Source organism: Lissotriton vulgaris, chromosome 3_1 (genome assembly GCF_964263255.1).
Source record: "Lissotriton vulgaris chromosome 3_1, aLisVul1.2, whole genome shotgun sequence".
Classification (NCBI taxonomy): Eukaryota; Metazoa; Chordata; class Amphibia; order Caudata; family Salamandridae; genus Lissotriton; species Lissotriton vulgaris.
Window position 1 is genome coordinate 1,325,152,795 of NC_141689.1, and position 20,014 is coordinate 1,325,172,808.

At 44.7% G+C, this 20,014-nt stretch overlaps 1 protein-coding gene across 3 annotated transcripts in view; it reads right to left on the minus strand.

Moving 5' to 3' along the window:
- Window positions 1–20,014, minus strand: part of ERCC3 (ERCC excision repair 3, TFIIH core complex helicase subunit) — a 1,672,020-nt gene that overhangs the window by 1,199,056 nt on the left and 452,950 nt on the right. For all 3 annotated transcript variants that reach the window (XM_086961802.1, XM_086961803.1, XM_086961804.1), the window contains one exon: window positions 2,818–2,982. In XM_086961802.1, coding sequence (XP_086817928.1) covers window positions 2,818–2,982 — 165 coding nt within the window. The remainder of the gene's footprint in view (window positions 1–2,817; window positions 2,983–20,014) is intronic.

Below are 20,014 nucleotides of genomic sequence, written 5' to 3' on the forward strand. Positions count from 1 at the left end.
GTAAAAAGTAATGACTAAGACATATCATAGAAGTGATATGTTGTCGATCTAGGAAAAGTCTAGGGTTTTTGCTTTCTCTATGTATTTATGCTTGTGCTACAGATACATTGCTATGTTATTTACCGTGGGACTCCCACTTCGACGACTGGGAATATTCAAGCATGTGAATCTATGAAAGACACCCCAATACTGGAGAAGTAGTAAACCTGCTGTGATTCAGAGAATTCTCATGTATAATAAATGAGGCCAGTTTTGAGGAAAACCACACAACATTTATGCATACCTAACTAGGTATAAGGTCAGCACCAAAAACTATTATGTAGTAAAATGGCTGGGTAAATAAAAGTAAAAGGTTAGGTGACTACACAGGCCTGTATTAGGGTACATTACAAAACATAACAGCACTGCTTGAGAGCACAATTTATTTTAGAGTTTTATATAGCGCGAAACTTGACCCGAATCGGGTATCAGAGTGCTTTACATAGCACCAGTTGCATTACATGAGGACACATTATTTTTTGTTAGGCACAGGGAGATTAAGTGGTTTGCCCAGAATCACAGGATGTTCAGTGTCATTGTCGAGACTCAAACCCAGTTCCCCAGATTCGAGGTCTACCGCCCTAGCTGTTAGGTCAACTCCTCTACCAATGGACATGTATTATAATCAAAGGGTATTTTACATCAATGTAACAAGAGAGACACTTGAACGGCGGACTATTATTTCTGCACCTCACACTAGTTTCAAATGTAGTAGACATCCTGCGCTACAAGCCCCGACACTAGCCATCAAGTGATGCATCTGTGGATCAGATCCTAAATTAAGCAAGGGTTGGGCGTGCAGCAGGTAATGAAGTCCAGAGAATCAGAATTATGTTTCAAAAAAAGCCTTTATTTTAAATGGGTTAAATCTCACGAAATGGGAGCATCACACTCAGCCAACGCATTTCGTTCTCACATAGAGAATTTAGTCAGGGCTCAAATAAGGTGAGTATCCTCACAGTAATGAAAAGTTGCTACACAGAAGTGCGCTCCAAATGTGTACAGTGGGCACAGTGTAGGGTGTTCAAAAAGCCAAGTCCAGCCTCTTTATAAAGGTCTATGATAAAAGAAGATAGTACGAACGATGTGCAAGGTCTGTGCTCCAGGCAAAGGTAGTAACTGACGATATTAAGACACCAGAGAGGCTGAACCTGGCCCTGTGAAATCCCGATAGCTTCCAGGTTCATTGCCTTGCACAACTTTTAATTATCGTGAGGATACTCGCCTTATTAGAGCTCTGACGAAGTTTTCCATGTGAGAACAAAACTCGTTGTAGAGTGTAATGCTCCCATTTCGTGAGAATTAACCGATTGGAAATAAAGACTTTTTTAAATAGAATACTGATTCTCTGGACTTCATTACCTGGCGCACCCCCACCCCTTGCTTTATTTGACATCAATGTGTTTGAGCTAATAATCATCATGGAATCACAGGAAATGTATACAATTTCCCTACTAAACTGTTATAACATACATTTTGCCCCTTCCATGAAATTGAAACAGAATACCACTTTTCTCAAATAACATTTTCGTATTTATTTGCCATTGGTGGAGGGCATCGTTGGCTAAAAAGACGAGGCATGCTTGTGTGTTGAAGGGCAGAGTAGCATAACATGAAGAAAGTACAATCAACCATCTATCAGAAAGAACCTTCTTTCTAAAAGTCTCATGCAAGCTTTGTAGAAACCCTGCAAAATGATTCAAATTAGAGAAAGGCCTTGCTATAGTCCCCTAATATGTCAAATCAAAAATACTTCTATGAGACCCCAAACTAAGCCCAGAAAAGAAGTCAATAGGCTGCTCAGACGCCTGATTTATCAGTAACAGAAAGAGAACAAATATTGATGAAGACAAAGCAAACTGTTGCATAGAAGTTTCAAGTTATCCAAGTAATTTTCTGGAATTAACAATGACTTATTTGACAAAGGCTCAGGGGAGTTAAACTGTTGATGGATTTCCCTAGGAGCATCTATATTTGAGCAGATTAAGTGGAGATAAATATCGCGAAAGAGTTCAAGAAAGTACTTGTGTCTTAAGGGACTCCGATTAATGAGAAAAGGAGGATGAAGCAAACAAAAAGCCTCATCTGTGGCTATAGATGGGTAAGGAAAATAAGGAGACTATGAACAGGGTGGACAGAATTGTATACTCCTTTTGTGTGTCTACCAATAATATTCAGACAAAAGCAACAGAGAAAAAATGTACAATGAGTGGCGTAGCTTGAGGGCTGTTGGGTGTGTGAAATTTCTGCCTGCCCACCCACTAGCAAGGAAGGAATCTGGACATTACAAGCCTGTCTGCACTCAATTATGTTCAATGCTGCATAATGGAATGGTGTACAGACACAATGAGTGTAATGCTTGATACAGATTCAATATGTAAAAAGCTGGGACAAGAACACTAAGTAGTGTATCAATTGCAATTTCAAAGCTTTATTACTGTATCAGTAACTGATTTTGTTCAAGCTATAAAGCAATATTTAAATTCTGCAACATAGATCAATGTTACTGGTACGATTCATATAATAATGCTCCTTTTCTCTGGCACATTTGCCCTCAACTCCTGATAAACATGCCAGGCCGGATTCCTTCCTAAGCAGAAGATCAGGAATTTAAAAATAAATTGCCAGCATCCCTGCCAATGATTTCTATTACCTTGTCTTTAAAGAAGGGTAGAAGAAAACAGAACTGAGTCTGGTTTTCCTTGGGTTTCTCAGAAGAGTGCACCAAAATAGTTCACAGTTTCAACCCCTCACTGGTGTCATCTTGCCCTGATTTACCTGTTTAACTTCAAAAGAGACTGTCTGAGTTTCTTCATCCTCTTCTTCATCTTTGTCCATTTGTTCATAAAATTCAAATAGGTCAGCAGGCACATCCTGTTTCCCTGGAGCATCGAGTCCTTGTGATGTCGATGTATTGCCTGCACCTTCAACTGTCTTTGAAATCTATAATAAAAAAAAAGTCACGCATATCTTGCATAGATTTGTAAGGTTCCCTATGGACACATCTTTATGACCATTTGTAGGATATAATTGCTAAAGGCATTTTAAATGCCTGATTGCAGTACTACTTCTGAAATGTTAGTCTTCTCAAGTTAATAACTCAATCAACACACATCAGCAGCTTTAGACACATCAGCCCAACCACAATTTTTTATTTCTCATCAAAGGATGCCTTGGTTCTCAGATGAAAGAGTTAAGGCTCCGTGACTCTTAAAATCTCTTGAAAGGCACTTTTACAAGGCTATTCTTTGGAAAACAGAAATAATTACAAGAAGGGTTTAAATTGCAGTTCCGACAAACTAGATCGAAGTATTATTCCTAGCGGAATCTCTCCAGAACAAAGGCCCCTCAAGAATTCTTTTTAATTATAAACATATTTTCAGTCCAAAACATGCACTACCGAACGAGCCACTTTGAAAAGATCGTTATTGCTCTTTGTCCTCCTTGTGGATACAATCCAGATCTACTGCTCATTTCACCCCCCCCCCCCCCTTTATGGATACTATCTCAACCTTGGCGTACAGTTGTGACACCAACCACTGGCATTCCTTTTTAAGTCTATTACAGATGAACAATCTTTAGATCTGCTTAGTACTTTTAAATCTGGCTTTCTGGACAATCCCTGTCCAGCCAGAATTATTCACAACCTAGCTGCATCTATTGGACTTTTCTTGTGTCCGCCTATTTTTCCCTCACGTCCGGCATTTTTATTAAAGAAACCTTCTCCTGATCCTCTTTCAACATCCAACTCTCAGCCGATTTTGCTTCTAGACATTTTGCGAGAAAATAACAGAGAAGGTATTCAATACACAGTTCAGTTCTTAAATTCCTTTCGGGTCGGATGAACAGGTTTACTTACCTTCGGTAATGCATTATCTGGTAGAGACACTATCTAGCTGCAGATTCCATACCTTTGAATTCCCCAGGCGTCAGGGAACTTTAGTGTGACCAGTACCCCTTGCGTGAGCCGCCGGGTGGCTCCATTCGGCTCCACGTGACGTCTGCTTCGTTAGTGGTTATGATGTTGCGGTTACTTATAGGTGCCACCCAGGCACGTAAATGTCAGTAGCTTTCACTTTTCCACGGCAGAAGCGCAGAGCCATGAAGTGATTGACTTGATTGGGTGTCATAACTAGGGCCCTGAAAATAGGAACAACACTAGCCCTAACCAATGCGTCCACAGAGTGGGGAGGCATAGGGGGGTATGTAAGGAATCTGCAGCTAGATATTGTATCTACCATATAATGCGTTACCGAAGATAAGTAACTTACTTGTTCATCTGATAGAGACTCTACCTGCAGTTTTCTTACCTTTGAATAGATACCCAAGCCACACCATCCTGGCGGTGGGCTGCAGACAAATGGACTATATTAAGAAGACCTGCAGGACAGAACAGACGAAATGCCCGTCTGTGCGGACCCAACAGTCCAGGCAGTAGTGTTTGGTGTGCAAAGATGGCTACGTTGCTTCCTGGCAGATGTCCAGGACTGGGACACCCCAAGCCAACGCCGTGGTTGCAGCCTTCCTCGTGATGGAGTGATCTTGTAAGCCCTCTGGAGGATGCTTCTTAGACAGGGCATAGCAGATCTTAATGCCAGAGACAACACAGTGAGAAATGATCTGTTTCTGTACTGCCCGACCTTTCTTAGCTCCCACATACCCCACTAAGAGTTGGTCGTCTATCTGGAACTCTTTTGTGCGGTCAAGGTAGAATTACAATGTCCTTTTTGGGGGCAAAAAAGGTGGGCAGCGTGATTGATTAACCCAGATGGAATGGGGTCACCCCCTTAGGTAAGAATGAAGCCCTGGAGCGAAGCACCACTCTATCTGCAAAGACCAGCATATATGGAGCTTTGGATGACAACGCCAGCAATCCACTCACCCTCTGGGCAGATGTTAATGCCACCAGAAAGGCTGTTTTAATGTTAAGCAGCCGGAGGGGACAATTATTTAAAGGCTCGAAAAAAGCACACATAAGTAAAGTGAGAACCAAATTAAAGTCCCACTGTGGCATGACAGAGGGTGTGGCGGAAACATATGTACAGGCCTTTTTTAGAATCTATTTACAACTGGAGATTTAAACAAGGAGGGTTGGTCTGGCAAACCGTAAGAAAGCAAACAGAGCAGAAAGATAACCCTTGAGAGTACCCAACGCAGAGCACTACTGGGCAAGGGTAAGGATGAAGAGAAGCATAGTAGATAAAGAGGCAGAAAGAAGGTCAATAGACCTCACGGTACATTATTTTACACACTTTTGCCAATGGCAGGTGTATACCGTCAGTGTATGGCCACCAAAATAACCTCACATACTTCAGGAGGAAGGTCATAAGCTATCAATTGCCGCTCTCAATCTCCACGCATGAAGGCGTAGAGTTGACAGGTTTGGGTAGGCGATCCTCCCCTGCTGCTGTGTCAGAAGATCCTCCCGAATGGGCAGCCTGATCGGAGGATCGATGCTCATTTTCAGAAGCTCTGGATACCAGACTCTCCTTGCCCTGAGTCACAAGAATTACTTGGGCCCAGTCGTTCTTGATCTTCTTGAGAACCCTGGGCTGAAGTGGTATGGGCGCAAAGGCTTACAGTAGGCCTGAGCTCCACTTGCGATGAGCAATAGCCACATTGGGAGCTCCAGCACACAAAACTGCTGACATTGCGCGTGCTCTTCGGAGGCGAAGACATCTAACCAAGGCTCCCCCAACCACTGATAGAGACATGCGCCACTTCAAAACGGAGACGCCATTTGCGATCTGCTAGGGTTCGACGGCTGAGTTTGTCTGCCCTGGTATTCAAAGAACCTGCCAGGTGTTGAAAAACCAGGGGTATGTCCTGCTGTTCCAGCCATGTCCAGAGACGTAGGGCCTCTTGACAAAGGGTCCACAACTCTACCCTGCCCTGTTTGTTGCAGTACCACACGGTGGTGGTGTTTTTCATGTACACTTGCATTAACTTGCCCTTGACAGAGGGAAGAAATGCTTTCAATGCCAGACGGATTGCCAGTAGAACAGTGTCCCCTGATCTCCACCTCTCCCAAATGGCCACCCCATCCCAGGAGCGACGCACCTGTCACTACTATGTAATCTGGTTGGGGAAGGGAGAGGGGTCTGCCTCTGACCTAATAGTGGTTTGCTAGCCACGGCTGCAGGTCTTGAGCAGTTCTCTCTAAGATCTGGACCATGTCGGAGGGATTCCCCTGATGCTGAGCCAACTGGAACTTCAGGTCCCATTGCAGAGCCCGTATACGCCATATGATGTGTTTGCCAACAGGATGCATGAGCTGAGGCCCAGCTCCCTTAGAGTCAGAGACACCGAAATCTAGGATAGAGGCTGAAACATCGGTATCATAACCGGAATATCCTGGACTCACTGCTCGGGAAGATAGGCGCGAAATTGCACTGTGTCGAGAACAGCTCAGATGAAAGGGAGCATCTGAGAAGGAGTCAGGTGTGACTACGGCATGTTTATAGAAAACAAGAGAATGCAGGAAGTTTGCCGTAGCCGTAGCCTGAAGGTGGGAGACGACAGCCTGGGACGAGGACGCCTTCAACAGGCAGTCGTCGAGGTAGGGGAAGACTAAAATCTCTCACCTGTGCAGATGAGGTGTGCCCACCCCGTCACTTCGGTGAAAAGCCAATGGGTGCTGGTAAGGCCAAACGTCAGCACTGTAAACTGAAATTACTAGCGGCCTACCTTGAATCGCAGGCAGGGTGGGGATGTGAAAATACGCACCAGTCAGTCTCCATGGTCCAGTCATACTAGACCTGACCCAACAAGAGCATCCGAAGATCTAAAATGGGCAATAACCGTTTGTTCTTTAAATGAATCAGAAAGTAGCGGGAATAACAACAACTGCCTACTTCTGAAACAGAGACCCTCTGTACTTCGTCCTTGGCCAGGAGAGCTGTAACTTCCTTTTGGAGTAAATTTAAATGATCCTCCGAAAGCAGTTCTTGAATTGGCGAAATATTGGGGGGCAGAGAATAGCCGCCAGAATGATCTGCTATACTCAATTGTTCATTGTTATGGACCTCCAGTGGAGGAGGAGAGGATGGATTTTCCCTCCAACTGGAGTAGCATGGTCTTGCAGAGTCAGACTAGGAGTGATTGGAGGCTGTGACTGCCGGGGGCTGGGTCGCAGACTACTTCCGGCTTCCATTTAGTGGTTGGAATGAGCCACATCCATATCCTTGCACAACTCGGGAGGTCTGTGCAGGATGGTGGCTGGAATATGGTTGGAGCGGCTAAAAGCTCTGTCTGTTGCCAAAAAAGGGGCGAAAGCTAGACTGGTCATTGGGTGAGCACGAGAGTTCTTAAAGCGCTCCAAGGCAGAGTCCGCCTACTCTCCAAAGAGACCAGATCCGTCAAAGGGCGTGTCCATCAAATTGGCCTGGACATCGCCTGAAAAGTCAGATGTTCTTAGCCAGGCCTGGTGCCGTAAGGCCCCTATCAACAAGACCGCTCTGCCCTGCGAGTCAGTTGTGTCAAGGCCACACCTATTGGTTTCATCTCTCCAGTCCTTCACCGCCTGGGAGAGTACAACCTGGGCCTCCTCTACATGTTCAACGGTCCCCCAAAGTGAGTGGGAGAAACGGCCTAATAAACATGCGGTATCCACAGAATGCAATGCCAGGCTGGCAGAAGAAAACATCTTCTAAGTGTCTCCCGCCTCTAGGAGTCACTATCTTTTGGGTGGGGGAATGGTGTTTTAAAGGGTCCATAGACCCCTCCCAGTCCTCCTTGTACCTGGCAAGTCCTGAAAATGACCAAGCGACAACATAGAACCTATGGGTTCTACCAGTATCGATCCGACTCATCAGGATAAGGATGGAGCTGGCACCACCGGCGGCACCAAAGGCACTGACTTTGGGTCCGACGCCGGGGAAGGTCACATAGGCATGACCATAGTCGTCTCGGATCCGGAATTGGATCCATGAGGCCTCACAGGTGCTGACAAATGGTTTTTAATCAGATGATGCTCCCTGCAGGGCCCAAAGGCTCACCAGAGGGGTCAGCCCGCTCAAATACGTAGCGCATGGACTTGTAAAATTCTTTTGAGTGAGGGGCGCTTTTCCTCTTGGGAATAGGAGGGAGGCACAAAGTCAACCCTGGCTCCAGCTCCGCAGAACTGTGCCTAGAACATCGGTATTCCTCATCTCTTTAATCGATGAACGACAGTTGAGGTGAAGAAGAAGTCCTGTTAGACTTTTGTTTCTTGTGCCTCTTCCCAGAGTGTCCCGAAGACCTTGAGTGGGAGAAAGAGGACTTCGGGCTCTGGGAGCGATCTCACGACCTCCTGTTCTTTGATCGGGACTGGGATCTTTGCAGTCTCACTGACCGATGTTGACTGCTGGGCTGCAAGGAGCTTCATAGCACCCTCCCGAAGGTCCTTCGGAGCCTGTTGGTATTGGACACAATATTAGAATTGGATTATACAGTCCGTGGATGGTGTCTCAGCCACGGTGAAAGGTAATTGGTCTAATTTTTCAATGTGCGACATGGTATATTTCGCATCTCTGCATGCCATTACTATTTTTCGTTTAGTTAGTTCACATGAAGAAAAAAGACTTGCAACATTGAGGTAATGCCACAGCAAGAGGCCAGAACTTAGTGTTTGCAATATCCAGCTTAATAATACAATGGACCGGAGTTGTGATTGTCCATGTTGTAAAATAGACATATCTTGCTGCATTAAGTCAATTGCAAAATATACCATGTTGCCCAGTGTTAGAAATGGGCATCTCTAGTTGGCAGCGGCTGGCGCCCAGTCCAAATAGGAATCCTTCTTCCTAAGTCAGAGTAAGGGGGCTACACCCTTTGATAACCCCTGCTCAACCCTGTCGTAACGTAGCACGAGCAGACAGGCCTATCTCAGAGGCAGTGTGTGAAGCATTTATAACCAAGAAGACCCGCAGCTGAGGTCCCAAATACCCCAGGAGCACTAGGGTCGAAACGTCGACACTTATCATTTTGGAAGCCTGTACCCGGTCTAGTTTAAGTTCCTCCCCCTCTCAATTGTTGTGGACAGGTTGTTATGATAGCGGAAGCAGTCCCGCTTTGGTTTCTGTAAATAGTGCAATTGTATATTACACTCGCTCTTCTTTCCCCTTTCCTCTCTACATCACTAAGAGCACCCCTTTCCCCTTTTTCACGGACTATACCCTGATAGTCCTTTGCGCCGTTTATAACTGTTTTATGGTATTGTAAATAAATACGTGAATTTTGATATAACAAGAAATCAGAGTGTGGTTATAATCAATGTTTCTTTTCACAAATTGATTTGGTTATATTTTGGGTACTGTCTATGCTTGCAGTTAATGTGCATACAACCAATAGTTCTTAAATATATCTCCTCCGGGTCTAGCCAACTATCTACCTAAATATGCCATTGTCCAAAGCATTCCTACTCCCCTTATTGGGGATGGATCCAGCATCTTTGCCCTGAAGTCTCAGAGACCCCTCTGAGAGAGTCCACAGTGATACGGCTATCACACATAGTGGAGGACCGGGATTGATCACTTTCAACTGGGAACCATATCCTACCCTACTGGATGTCTGACACTGTATTCACGCCGGATTTCCTATGCCCTCTTCCCTCCTTCAGTCTTTTGAGTGTGCCCATGTCCAAAGCACTCCTCTCCCCTTGTTGGGGAGGGATCCAACTTCGGCTGCGCTTCCTGCGGAGGTTCCCACCCTTGGGCGCCATCTTCGGATTCTTTTTTTCTCGTTTGTGTTCTGTTTCCGAATCCATGGCAATGTTCAAGTAAGTTATTTACCCGCTTTGACTTTTAAGTAGTCTGTTACAGCATTGTCCTTGTTTTTACCACCTGTTTCTCCAGCCTCGTCTTTCTGGCGGAGGTGGGTGAGTTCGCTAGTGAATCCAGAAAGATCTTCAAGCTGCAAAACTACCCCGACAGGTAAGAAACTATTCGTTTTGCAGTGTGAATCTTTCTGGATTCACTATGCTGTGCATAGACTTTGTAGCAGTTTGTTACTTTTGTGGTGGCTGGGTGGAAGATGAGCGTTGGCTGTTGAATATATGTTGAAGCACTTTCTGTCCTACTTGTGCTTCCTTGTTCATTTGTATATCCACACTGTAGTGCGTTGTGAAGGTGTGCACTGAAGCCCATGTTGCCGCCAGGCATATGTCTTGAATGGGTGCGTTAGCCAGGAAGGCTATATATAGTAGCTCCCTTTTTCCTGGTGGAGTGGGCTTGTGGCCCCTCCGCTAGTTCCTGCCCTGCCCGCTTGTGGCAGAATTGTATGGTTTGCGCGATCCATCATGCAATGGTTCCCTTAGTTACTGGTTTTCCCATGAAACTGTTTGCGAAGGTAACAAAGACCTGTTTTGTTTTCCTGTGTATCTTAGTTCTTTCTATGCAGTGCATGACTGCCCTTCAGGCGCCCAGAGTGTGCAGTGCCCTTTCTGCGCTTGTTACTGGTTTCTGGAAGAAACTTGGAATTTGTATTGTCTGGTTGATGTGGAACCCTGAATACCTTTGGCATAAAGTGTGGGTCCGTTCTCATCACCACCCTATCATTGTGAATTTGGATGTAGGGTTCTTGTAGAGTTAGCGCTTCTAGTTCGCTCACCCTGCGCAGCGAGGTGATTACCACTAAGAATGCGGTTTTCATAGTTAGCATTTGTAGGGAGGCCTTATGAATTGGTTCAAAAGGCGCTTTCATGAGTTCCGTTAGGACTAAATTAAGGTTCCATGCTGGTGGTGGCAACCTCTTTGGCGGTGCAATCCTCTTTGGCCCTTCCAGGAATCTCTTTACTATCAGTAATGTAAAGAAGCTCTTGTCTGTTTCTCCTCTTGTGTAAGCGACTATCGCTGCCAAGTGTACTCTTAGCGAGCATGAGCTCAGGTGCGTGAGGTATTTAAGCACTGTTGATTCCTTTGTCATCTTTTTGTGTAGCTTTTTCTTTCTGCACCATAGTGTAAACCTCTTCCATTTTGCCACATAGCACATTCGTGTGCTGGGCCCTCTTGCCTCTCGTAGTACCCTTAGGTCACTCTCCGGTAGTTTTATATGAGCAAATTCTATGTCTTCAGGAGCCATGCTGCTAGGCTGAGGCTCTCTGGTTCTGGGTGCAGCACCTCTCCGTTTTGCATGGAGAGTAGATCTTTTCTTTTCCCGAATTTTTGGGGTGTACTCTGTGTCATCTCCATGGTCTGCAAGTACCATGTCTGCCTGGCCCATTGGAGTGCGACCAGTATCAGGGTCATGTTGCTGGTTCTGCACTTGCTGAGTACTTTGTGTATCAGAGGAATCGTCGGAAAAGCCTAAGCAAATGTCTTAGACCAGCTTAACCATAGGGCATTCCCCAGGGTACCTTCCCCTGGTTGCCAAGTTTTGGCATTTTGCATTCTGACGTGTTGCAAACAGGTCTATTGACAGTGTTCCCCACCTGCCGAACAGCTTCCTTGTTTCCTGTGCATTGAGCTCCCATTCGTGGGATGCCGATGATTGTCTGCTGAGCCAGTCTGCTTCCACATTGTCCTTCCCTGGTAGGTGTATGGCTAGCAGGTCTATTTTGAGTGGGATGACCCATCTCCATATTTCCTGTGCTAGTTTCGATAGCGGGGCTGATTGTGTTCCTCCCTGCTTGTTGATGTAGAACATCGCTGTTGTGCTGTCTGTTTGGATCAACACTCTTGTCGTACAGCTTTGTCTGGAAGGCCTTTATTGCGAGGAAAACGGTCTTCAGTTCCAGGTAGTTGATGTGTTTAACCGCATCCCCTGGTATCCACAGGCCCCTCACTCTGAGTTTTTTCATGTGTGCTCCTCGTCCCTTCTGGGATGAGTCTGTGGTGATGGTCACCGTTGGGGTCGGTGGTGTTAGAGGCCTCCGTTCTATTATGTTCCCCTTGTTCCACCATGATATCTCTTCTTGCACTGAGTGCGTTACAACCACTAGATCTTCCCAACGACCTGTAGCTTGTGACCATTGGTCCTGTAGCCATTCCTGGAACGGTCTCATGTGGAGCTGTACGTTTGGCACTAGATGTAATTGTAATTGCATTTACATAGCGCTTACTACCCCTGACGAGGCGTCGAAGCGCTTTTTCTGCGGGTAGCACGCTACCCCGGGACACACAGAGGATTAGTGTTGAATTAGTATAGTGAAACATGCAAGTACATTTTAAGTGGTGGATAGGTTAGTCAGTTATTTGGATTTGGAATGATAGCAGAAGGATAGAGTAGGACAAAGGTTTGTATTTATTTATCGCTCGCTTGTTGATGCATGCTATTCAGGGAGCCTATAAAGGATTAGTAGTGAATTAATATGGTGAAATATGAGGTAACTTCAGTGGTGGATATTAGTCTGTTACTTGGAGTGGGAAGGATAGCGGATGGATAAAAGGGGAAGAAAGATTTGCATTCATATAGCACTTGTTACCCCTGATGGGTGTTGAAGCGCTTTTTTTGGCGAGTAGCACGCCACTCCGGAACCCATAAAGGATTAGTGTTGAAAATTAGTATAGTATAAATATGAAGTACTTTGAGTAGTTGATATGTTATTCAGTTATTTGGGCAGTATATTAGTATAGTTGAATATGGAAAATGGAATTTGAGAAGTGAACATGTTAGTCTGTTAATTTTGATAGAATAAGGACAGTGGAGGGATAAAAGTGACTTTTTTTTAATGTTTTTAAGTCAACTGATGGAAGGATCATTATATATTTGTTAGTGATAAAAGGTGGACTGTTAGGTGTAATTACAGCAGGGAGAGTGTGTCTGAGTGGGATGTAGTTATTTATGGTGTTGAATGGTGTTGTGTTAGTAATGAGTGCATTGGTTAGTGGGATAGGATAGAGTTGTGTACTGTTTGTGGGTGATGGTGGATATGTGTGGTAGTTGGGATAGTAGGGTGTGTAGATGTGGTTTGGTTGGGTTGGTGGTGCATGCTGGTACATTAATCTGTGCATAGTGTTGTGCGTGGTGTATATTTGGTGTGAGTGTGTTGCTCTGTTTGTGGTTGTGGATGGTGTGGGCTGGGTATTGTTAAATGAGAAAAAGGGCAGCATTTCTGGCCCTAGTCCCGACCAGTCTCGAACAGGCCCAAACAGGAAACTACTCTTGTCCTCTCCACCCTTAGCCTCGACGCCCGGGCTGAGATGCCCTAAGCCTGGCCTTTTTTGTAGCCCTAGTAATCAGGTGACCCCTTCAGCCAATGGGAACCCTAGCCCTAACACTATCCAATCACAACACTAGCCCTAACATCTAGAACCAATAGGAGACCAGGACCTTGCAGCCAATCTTAACCCTAGTCCAATAACCCAATCAGTTCAAAAACCCTGATTTCTACATCCAATTAAGGCCTTAGCCCTACCACTAGGCCCAACCCAAGTCCAAGCAGCCAATGGTACAGGTAGCCCTAGTCCCTACTTCCAATAGAAAGCCTAACCCTACTCTTAGTCCCACAACTGGTCCAACAACCAATCGCACCAGAAGCCCTAAACAGCTACTTCCAATTAAAGGTCTAACCCTAGCCCTAGTCCCACCCTACTCCCAACAACCAATAACATAGGAAGCCCTAGTCCCTACTTCCAATAGAAATCCAAACCCTAGCCCTAGTCCCAACCCTGCAATGATTGAATCACAGACCGAGAAACCAATCAGAACCCTCAAATACCCAACCAATGAGGACATTAACCCTAACCCAATAGAAACACCAGATAAAACCACCAATCAGTGTACACATGTGCCAGCCAGCATCACACCATATAAGGTCCCAGCAACCTCAGACAAGGTTTGCTGGCCAGGGAGTTGGAAGCTGCTTGCTCCTGTTCAAAATCTCATAGGAGACAGAGAGGCTCAATCCACAACGTTGGACTTCAGCAGGTAAAGGCTTCATTAACTCGAAATCTAACAATACTGTTTGAATAAAGCTTTACTCAGCTCACAGAAGCACTCCCTGTTGCTAGGGGGGGGGGGCAGGGGGGATGGCCTCACTGGCTTGTGAACACAAAATGGTGGCTGGGGGTGCACTGTTTGAGCACACAGGCCTAAGCACAGAGCAAAGGAGAAATTTGGAGGGAAAACAGATTTGTCACCAAGGAATGAGAGGGACAAACTACAGAGGTTGGACTGCAAATCCCACAATTCAACACACTAAATGAAGGCAATCATGGGCAGGGAAAACCACACATTTAAACAACACCGGTGATAAAATATGCAATTACAGGCAGGCTAAAACTACAATTTTTAACTGTAACAACCCCAGGCATAGACAGTTAACACAGAAAGTGAAAATCGTTTTTTAAACAACTTTTTGTCTTGGTTTCACTGAGGATTTCCCCCAGTGGATGCAGAATCCAAGGGCCATTAGTGTGCATGTCACTTGCTGTGCGTGCTGTTTGCATGTCTTGTATGAACTTGCTTTTATTAGCCAATCGTCCAGGTAAGGGTAAACGTGGATCCCTTCCCTCCTTAGGTGCGCTGCGACTGCTGCGAGGCACTTTGTGAAGACCCTTGGGGCAGATTTTAGTCCGAAGGCTAGGGTCGTGAACTGGTAGTGATCTTTGTTGATGGTAAATCTCAGATGTTTGTGCCCCCTGTTCATTGGGATGTGGAGGTAGGCATCCTTGAGGTCTATGGTGACCATGTAGTCTCTGCTTTGTATCTGAGAAAGTACCTCTTGTAGGGACCTCATCTTGAATTTTTGCGTTTTTATGTATTTGTTTAGGAACCTTAGGTCCAGGATGGGTCTCATTGTTTCGTCCACCTTTGGTACCAGGAAGTAAGTTGAGTACACTCCCCTGTTCCTTGCTCTGTAAGGTACTGGTTCAATAGCCTCCTGTGAGAAGTTGGCCTGGTATATGATGATCACTAATTCTAGTGAGCACCTTGCACCAGTCCAAACGACCCTTATGGTGATTGGTTGTAAGTCAACCTTATAGACCAGCTATCCTAGGGGTAGCATGGACAAAAGCAGTCTTAGGCTAAACTCAAGAGGGCATGTGAAGCTAGCTGTTTTACCATATGCAATCCTTTTAATACCAAATGAAAGGACACCACACAAGTTATATATTATAAAATATATGTCTTTATTACTAGAATCATCCCCTATACTCTTTATGAGCACAGAAGCACAAGCGTTAAACAAAGAACTTCATATAACATACAATAAGCTGCACAATTATGGATAGGCCGGGTGGCCCCTAAAATCATATACTAAAATAGTGGTATAAGAACCACGTAACGAACAATGGTAAGGCCTAGGGCCTTGGGAATCGCTGGGCCTACACTGGACTAACGAAGGTTAGGACATAGGAGGCCCACAGGATGCGGGTGCAGAATCTAAAGGCAACTGCGTTTACCCATACAAGTCAATGGTGTGTAAAAATTAGAAAATTACTGTTTTAGGAGTCTTCCGACTGGACTAGAACTTAGCCACTTAAAACTAGGACACTAGAGGTGTAAACCACTACAGGAGCACCGGAGTACTCTTCTTACCTCACCCACAGGAAGCAGGTGCATAGGTGTAAAAGTGCGTCGGGTTTCTTTGTGGAGTTCTATGGAGCCTGGAGGTGAAGATGCTGCAGGCGACCAGGAGAGAAGAGTCCAGTTGGATCCAAGGGTGGATCGAAGATGTAGAGTACCTGAAAGCAGAGGGAACAGAGTCTAGGTCACTAGCCAGTGACCAGCGTGGAACCAGACGGGCTTCGGGTCTTTTATCGGCGCCGAAGTGTTCTTCGACTCCTTTTCTTTCGGCATCGAACGCTCTCTTTCGGGGATGCTTTTGGACGACCTTGGCTGTTCACCGGTCTTCGGCGCCTGGGAGTCCTTCTCGGAGGATCCGTTGGGCCTGGGTGCAGCCGCGTATGCCGAAGCTTTCAGCGCTGGTGCTTTCGAGGGCTTGCCCTCGTGTTTTCGAGAGTCTGATTCAGACTGTCGAGAGTCTTTCGGGGCTTTAGGGTCAGTCGAGCCTCCTACCTTTTTAGGAGTCTTCTTATCGGTCTCTACGACCGTGTAGTCGTCGTCTTCACCGGCGACGTTGTCTTCCTCGTCGGTCGAGAGTCCCAGGTCTCGAAGGGACTGTGGCTGGCCCTTGCCCTGCATGCTAAAGTTAGCTCTTCGCTGGCGCTCACTAACCCGGAGAGTCTTTGGCGTGAAGACGGAGCAGGCGTTGCAGTCCTTGCTCTCGTGGTCGACCGGTAGGCAGAGGTTGCAAACCGAGTGCTGGTCCTTCTGCGCGTATTTGTGGTGGCAGTTAATGCAGAATTTAAACGGTGTGTTGTCCATGTCTTGCGTTCAGTGGGCTCCCTGAGCGCGCATTCTCCGTTGGGTGTCTAAGTTCTCCTTCTCCTTCGTTGTCCCCTTCGATGGTGTAGTCTCTCGTCGTCTTCACAATCCTCTTCGTCCAAAAACTGGCTTTTGGCTTCTTCTTTTCTCTAAAACTCTGGAACCCTCTCGGGAACGATCCAGAACCCAATGGCGGAAAAAAGAATCTGAAGATGGCGCCCAACGGTGGGAGCTTCCGCAGGAAGCGTGCCGACGTCACAGAAAGGACACCAAAAGGTGGGACGTCGACGCCCACCTGGGCTACAAAAAACAAAAGACTACGATTCCAGACTCAACCACTAGACCACGGAATAATACACAGCATAGTGAATCCAGAAAGATTCACGCTGCAAAACTATGTTTCTAAACACTACTACTAAGTAATGAATTGTGTGCTACTGAAAAATCTTGTTCTTGCCTTTTTGCTTAAAAAGCAAACGAGGAACAGCTTTACAATTCGTTTTAATGCTAAAGTAGCCTGAAGGCTAAAAATACAAAATGTACCTTCTGAGCAATGTGCAGTATTTTTTTTAGCATACATAAAACACCCAATTAGAGCTTGGTAGTTTGGATTTTATGTTTGAGCTACTGGCATTGTTAATGTGTTATTTTTTTGGCACCTAATAGTTTGGCAATGGTTTGTCCAGGAATAACTGACAAATGTTTGTTGGTTTAAATTTTATTGCAAGAATTTCTAGTTAACATTGTGTTGTTATTGTAGATGGCCAGAGAAATCTGTGCACACGCAGCAGCCACAGGTTCAAATAAAAGCAGGGCTGACTCCAAGTTTCATCTTTTCTATAACTGAAGAGAGGCAGCATGTGCTAGAAGAGAGCGCTTGTTTATATGGTGTGTGTAGAGAGCAGCCCCTGTTTTAATGTGAATTGATACTGTGCACCGGTAACTTTATAAAAATGAATGTAAACAAATCAAATCAGGGTAGGCACGGGGAGATTAATTGATTGTTATTGGCAGTGATCAACAAGCCTCAAACTTGGTTAGGTGGAGACGGTTAACAAGGGAGGGCGAGACAGGCAGGGGAGAGAGAGTAAACAAAGAAAGAAGCGGGCGCGGCCACACTAATTAAGAACAGATAGCCCTAGAAATCTGTACACACGCAGCAGCCACAGGTTCAAATCAAAGCAGGGCTGACTAAGTTTCATCCTTCCTTTAACTTGAGAAGAGAGGCAGCATGTGCTAGGAGAGAGCTCTTGTTTACATGGTGTGTGTAGAGAGCAGCCCGTTTAAATGTATTCTACTAAAATACATGCTGACAGATACTTTGACAAAGTACGATTATTTTTAGTGCAGCTGCTTGATATGTAGCACAGTAATTGCAAGAGATCAAAGAGCCACAAAGTTGTTTAAAAGGAATCGGTTGACAAGGGAGGGCGAGGCAAGCAATGGAAGGGAAAGTAAAGAAATATAAAAAAGCGCGCGGCCACATTAATTACAAACAGATGGCCCCTGCGCGCCGCTGCTCGCTCCCGTAAGGTGGATGCCACCACAAGCATGAGTGCTTGAAAAGTGCAGACCGATTTCTGAAGGTCCTCTCCTAGAGCAGCGCATGCACGCTGCACTAGGCTGAACCTAAAAATGAAGGTTCATTCAGCAAAGACATATGCTTCTCTCATGTGGGAACACGCGATTCTTTAAAAGGAAATTACTTTAATACAGAAATGACACACTTTAATGTCCACACAACCATGAGATGGTGGACATTTGATTTCCAAGAATCCCATACATAGACCTATATACACTTAATTAAGCCAGAAACCGAAACATTAGATTAAACACACTAGGATGAAGTACTTCAACCTTAGGATCATAGTCTAAGACGACATCTATATGTAAGACCGAAATAGAGACAGTATATATATATATAGACAAAAATTTCTTTATTTATACACTTAAAATAAGAAATCGCCGCACTCTAACGCCACTGAATAATAAAATTAATAGGAAGATTCGCATTTATGCGGGTCTATCATGTAGATATTTTTCTTTTTTTTAAAAAAAAAAAAAAAAAAAAAAAAAACAGCGCGCCTAATAACATTGATAAGGATGTAAACATGTACGGTAACCCAGTCTCAAATAAGGAACGGGCACTAAACTAAATGCGAACATATGAAACTCTGCGTAACGATCTAGTCATACGTAGAGCATGAAAAGGATGAATTCGGAATACTCCGCCTTGAAGTATTTTGATAAACAGCATACATCGTAACATTGACATGAATGCAAACACTGCCAACCAATCACAAGTAGGGAATTGGCGTGAGCCAATTAAGCGCGAGGAGAGGAAACCCCGCTACCATTTCAGATCCAACCAAAGATTAGCTTTTTAACCTCCGCGATTGTTCGATTAAAACTCCGTAACATTAAATGAAGTGTGAACATATGAAACTCTGCGTATTCATCAAGCCATACGTAGAGCATGAAAAGGATGCATGCGGATTGCTCCGTCTTGGAGTTCTCCGGTTAAACAACATATATCATAAACACAGGCATGAATGTAAACATTGCCTGCCAACCAACCACAAGCAAGGAATTGGCGTGAGCCAATTATACGCGAGGATAGGAAACTCCGATCCAACCAGGGAATAGCTTTTTAAACTCCGCGGCTGTTCGATCAAAACTCCGCAACTCCGCAACTCCGCACCCTCACGTTCAAGCTACGTGAGCGCAGGTGTTAACAATTCAAAGTATTTAAGGACCATATAAATAACGGCGCTAGGAAACCGACTTGCAATCATCATTTTTTTCCCGCGCTATCGCTCATCAAGACGCCTCTTCCCGCCACCGGACATAGGGAGCCCTGCCGACCATTTACAGGTAAAATTCCCATTAGGGGCCCCTAAAAAGAGACCACTTAAGAGTAGTGAAAATAGAGTTTGCGATTTATCATCCAGTGACTCCTGTCTCCCCTTATATTCTTTCTTTATTAAATCAACAGGCAGGGAGATCTTTTAAATCTTTACCTAAGGACTATCATCTTTCTTAACCAGAAACCTGTGACAAGCATCTTTCTTTTCCTCAGGTAAGACAGAGTGTGCTGTAAAAAAGAATATAGTGAGCACTATAGATACAGCATATGTTAAAGCATGTCACTCTAACATTCATATACCCCCCTAGGTTATCAGTTCCTTAAGAAAAATAGCCTAACCATCAATTTGAAGTCTGTTGGACCAAATCCAAAGCCAATTAGATAAAATCTAGGAGGTAAGAAATTTTAAACCCACATATCTTAAGTATTTTTTTAAAACCATGAGATGATAGCCTTTGAAAGACGTTAAGAGCTGTTAATAAATAATATGCCTAAGCATCCATTATGTTTATTCTTTCAAATCATGACATTAATCAGAAATCCAGAAATAATCAAGAACAAGTTTCATCTGGTATCATCATAATAAGGGTTCCGGTTGGCGGGACTTACTAAACACTCATCGAAAGAATCAGGTAACATAAGTACTGATTTAAACTACTGATCTATATGGTAAATTACTAAATAACAGACAAATATAGAACTGTCCTTTCTTCCCTCAGTTTTTATCACTTCACCACCAAAAGATTTCGAATGAGAGACCGGGGAAAAAAATTTATCTTAGCACCAACGCATTGATAAAACAAATACTTAGTAAGTACCAAACCCTCTAAAATATAGAAACTTATCCATGTAGTCTGAGAC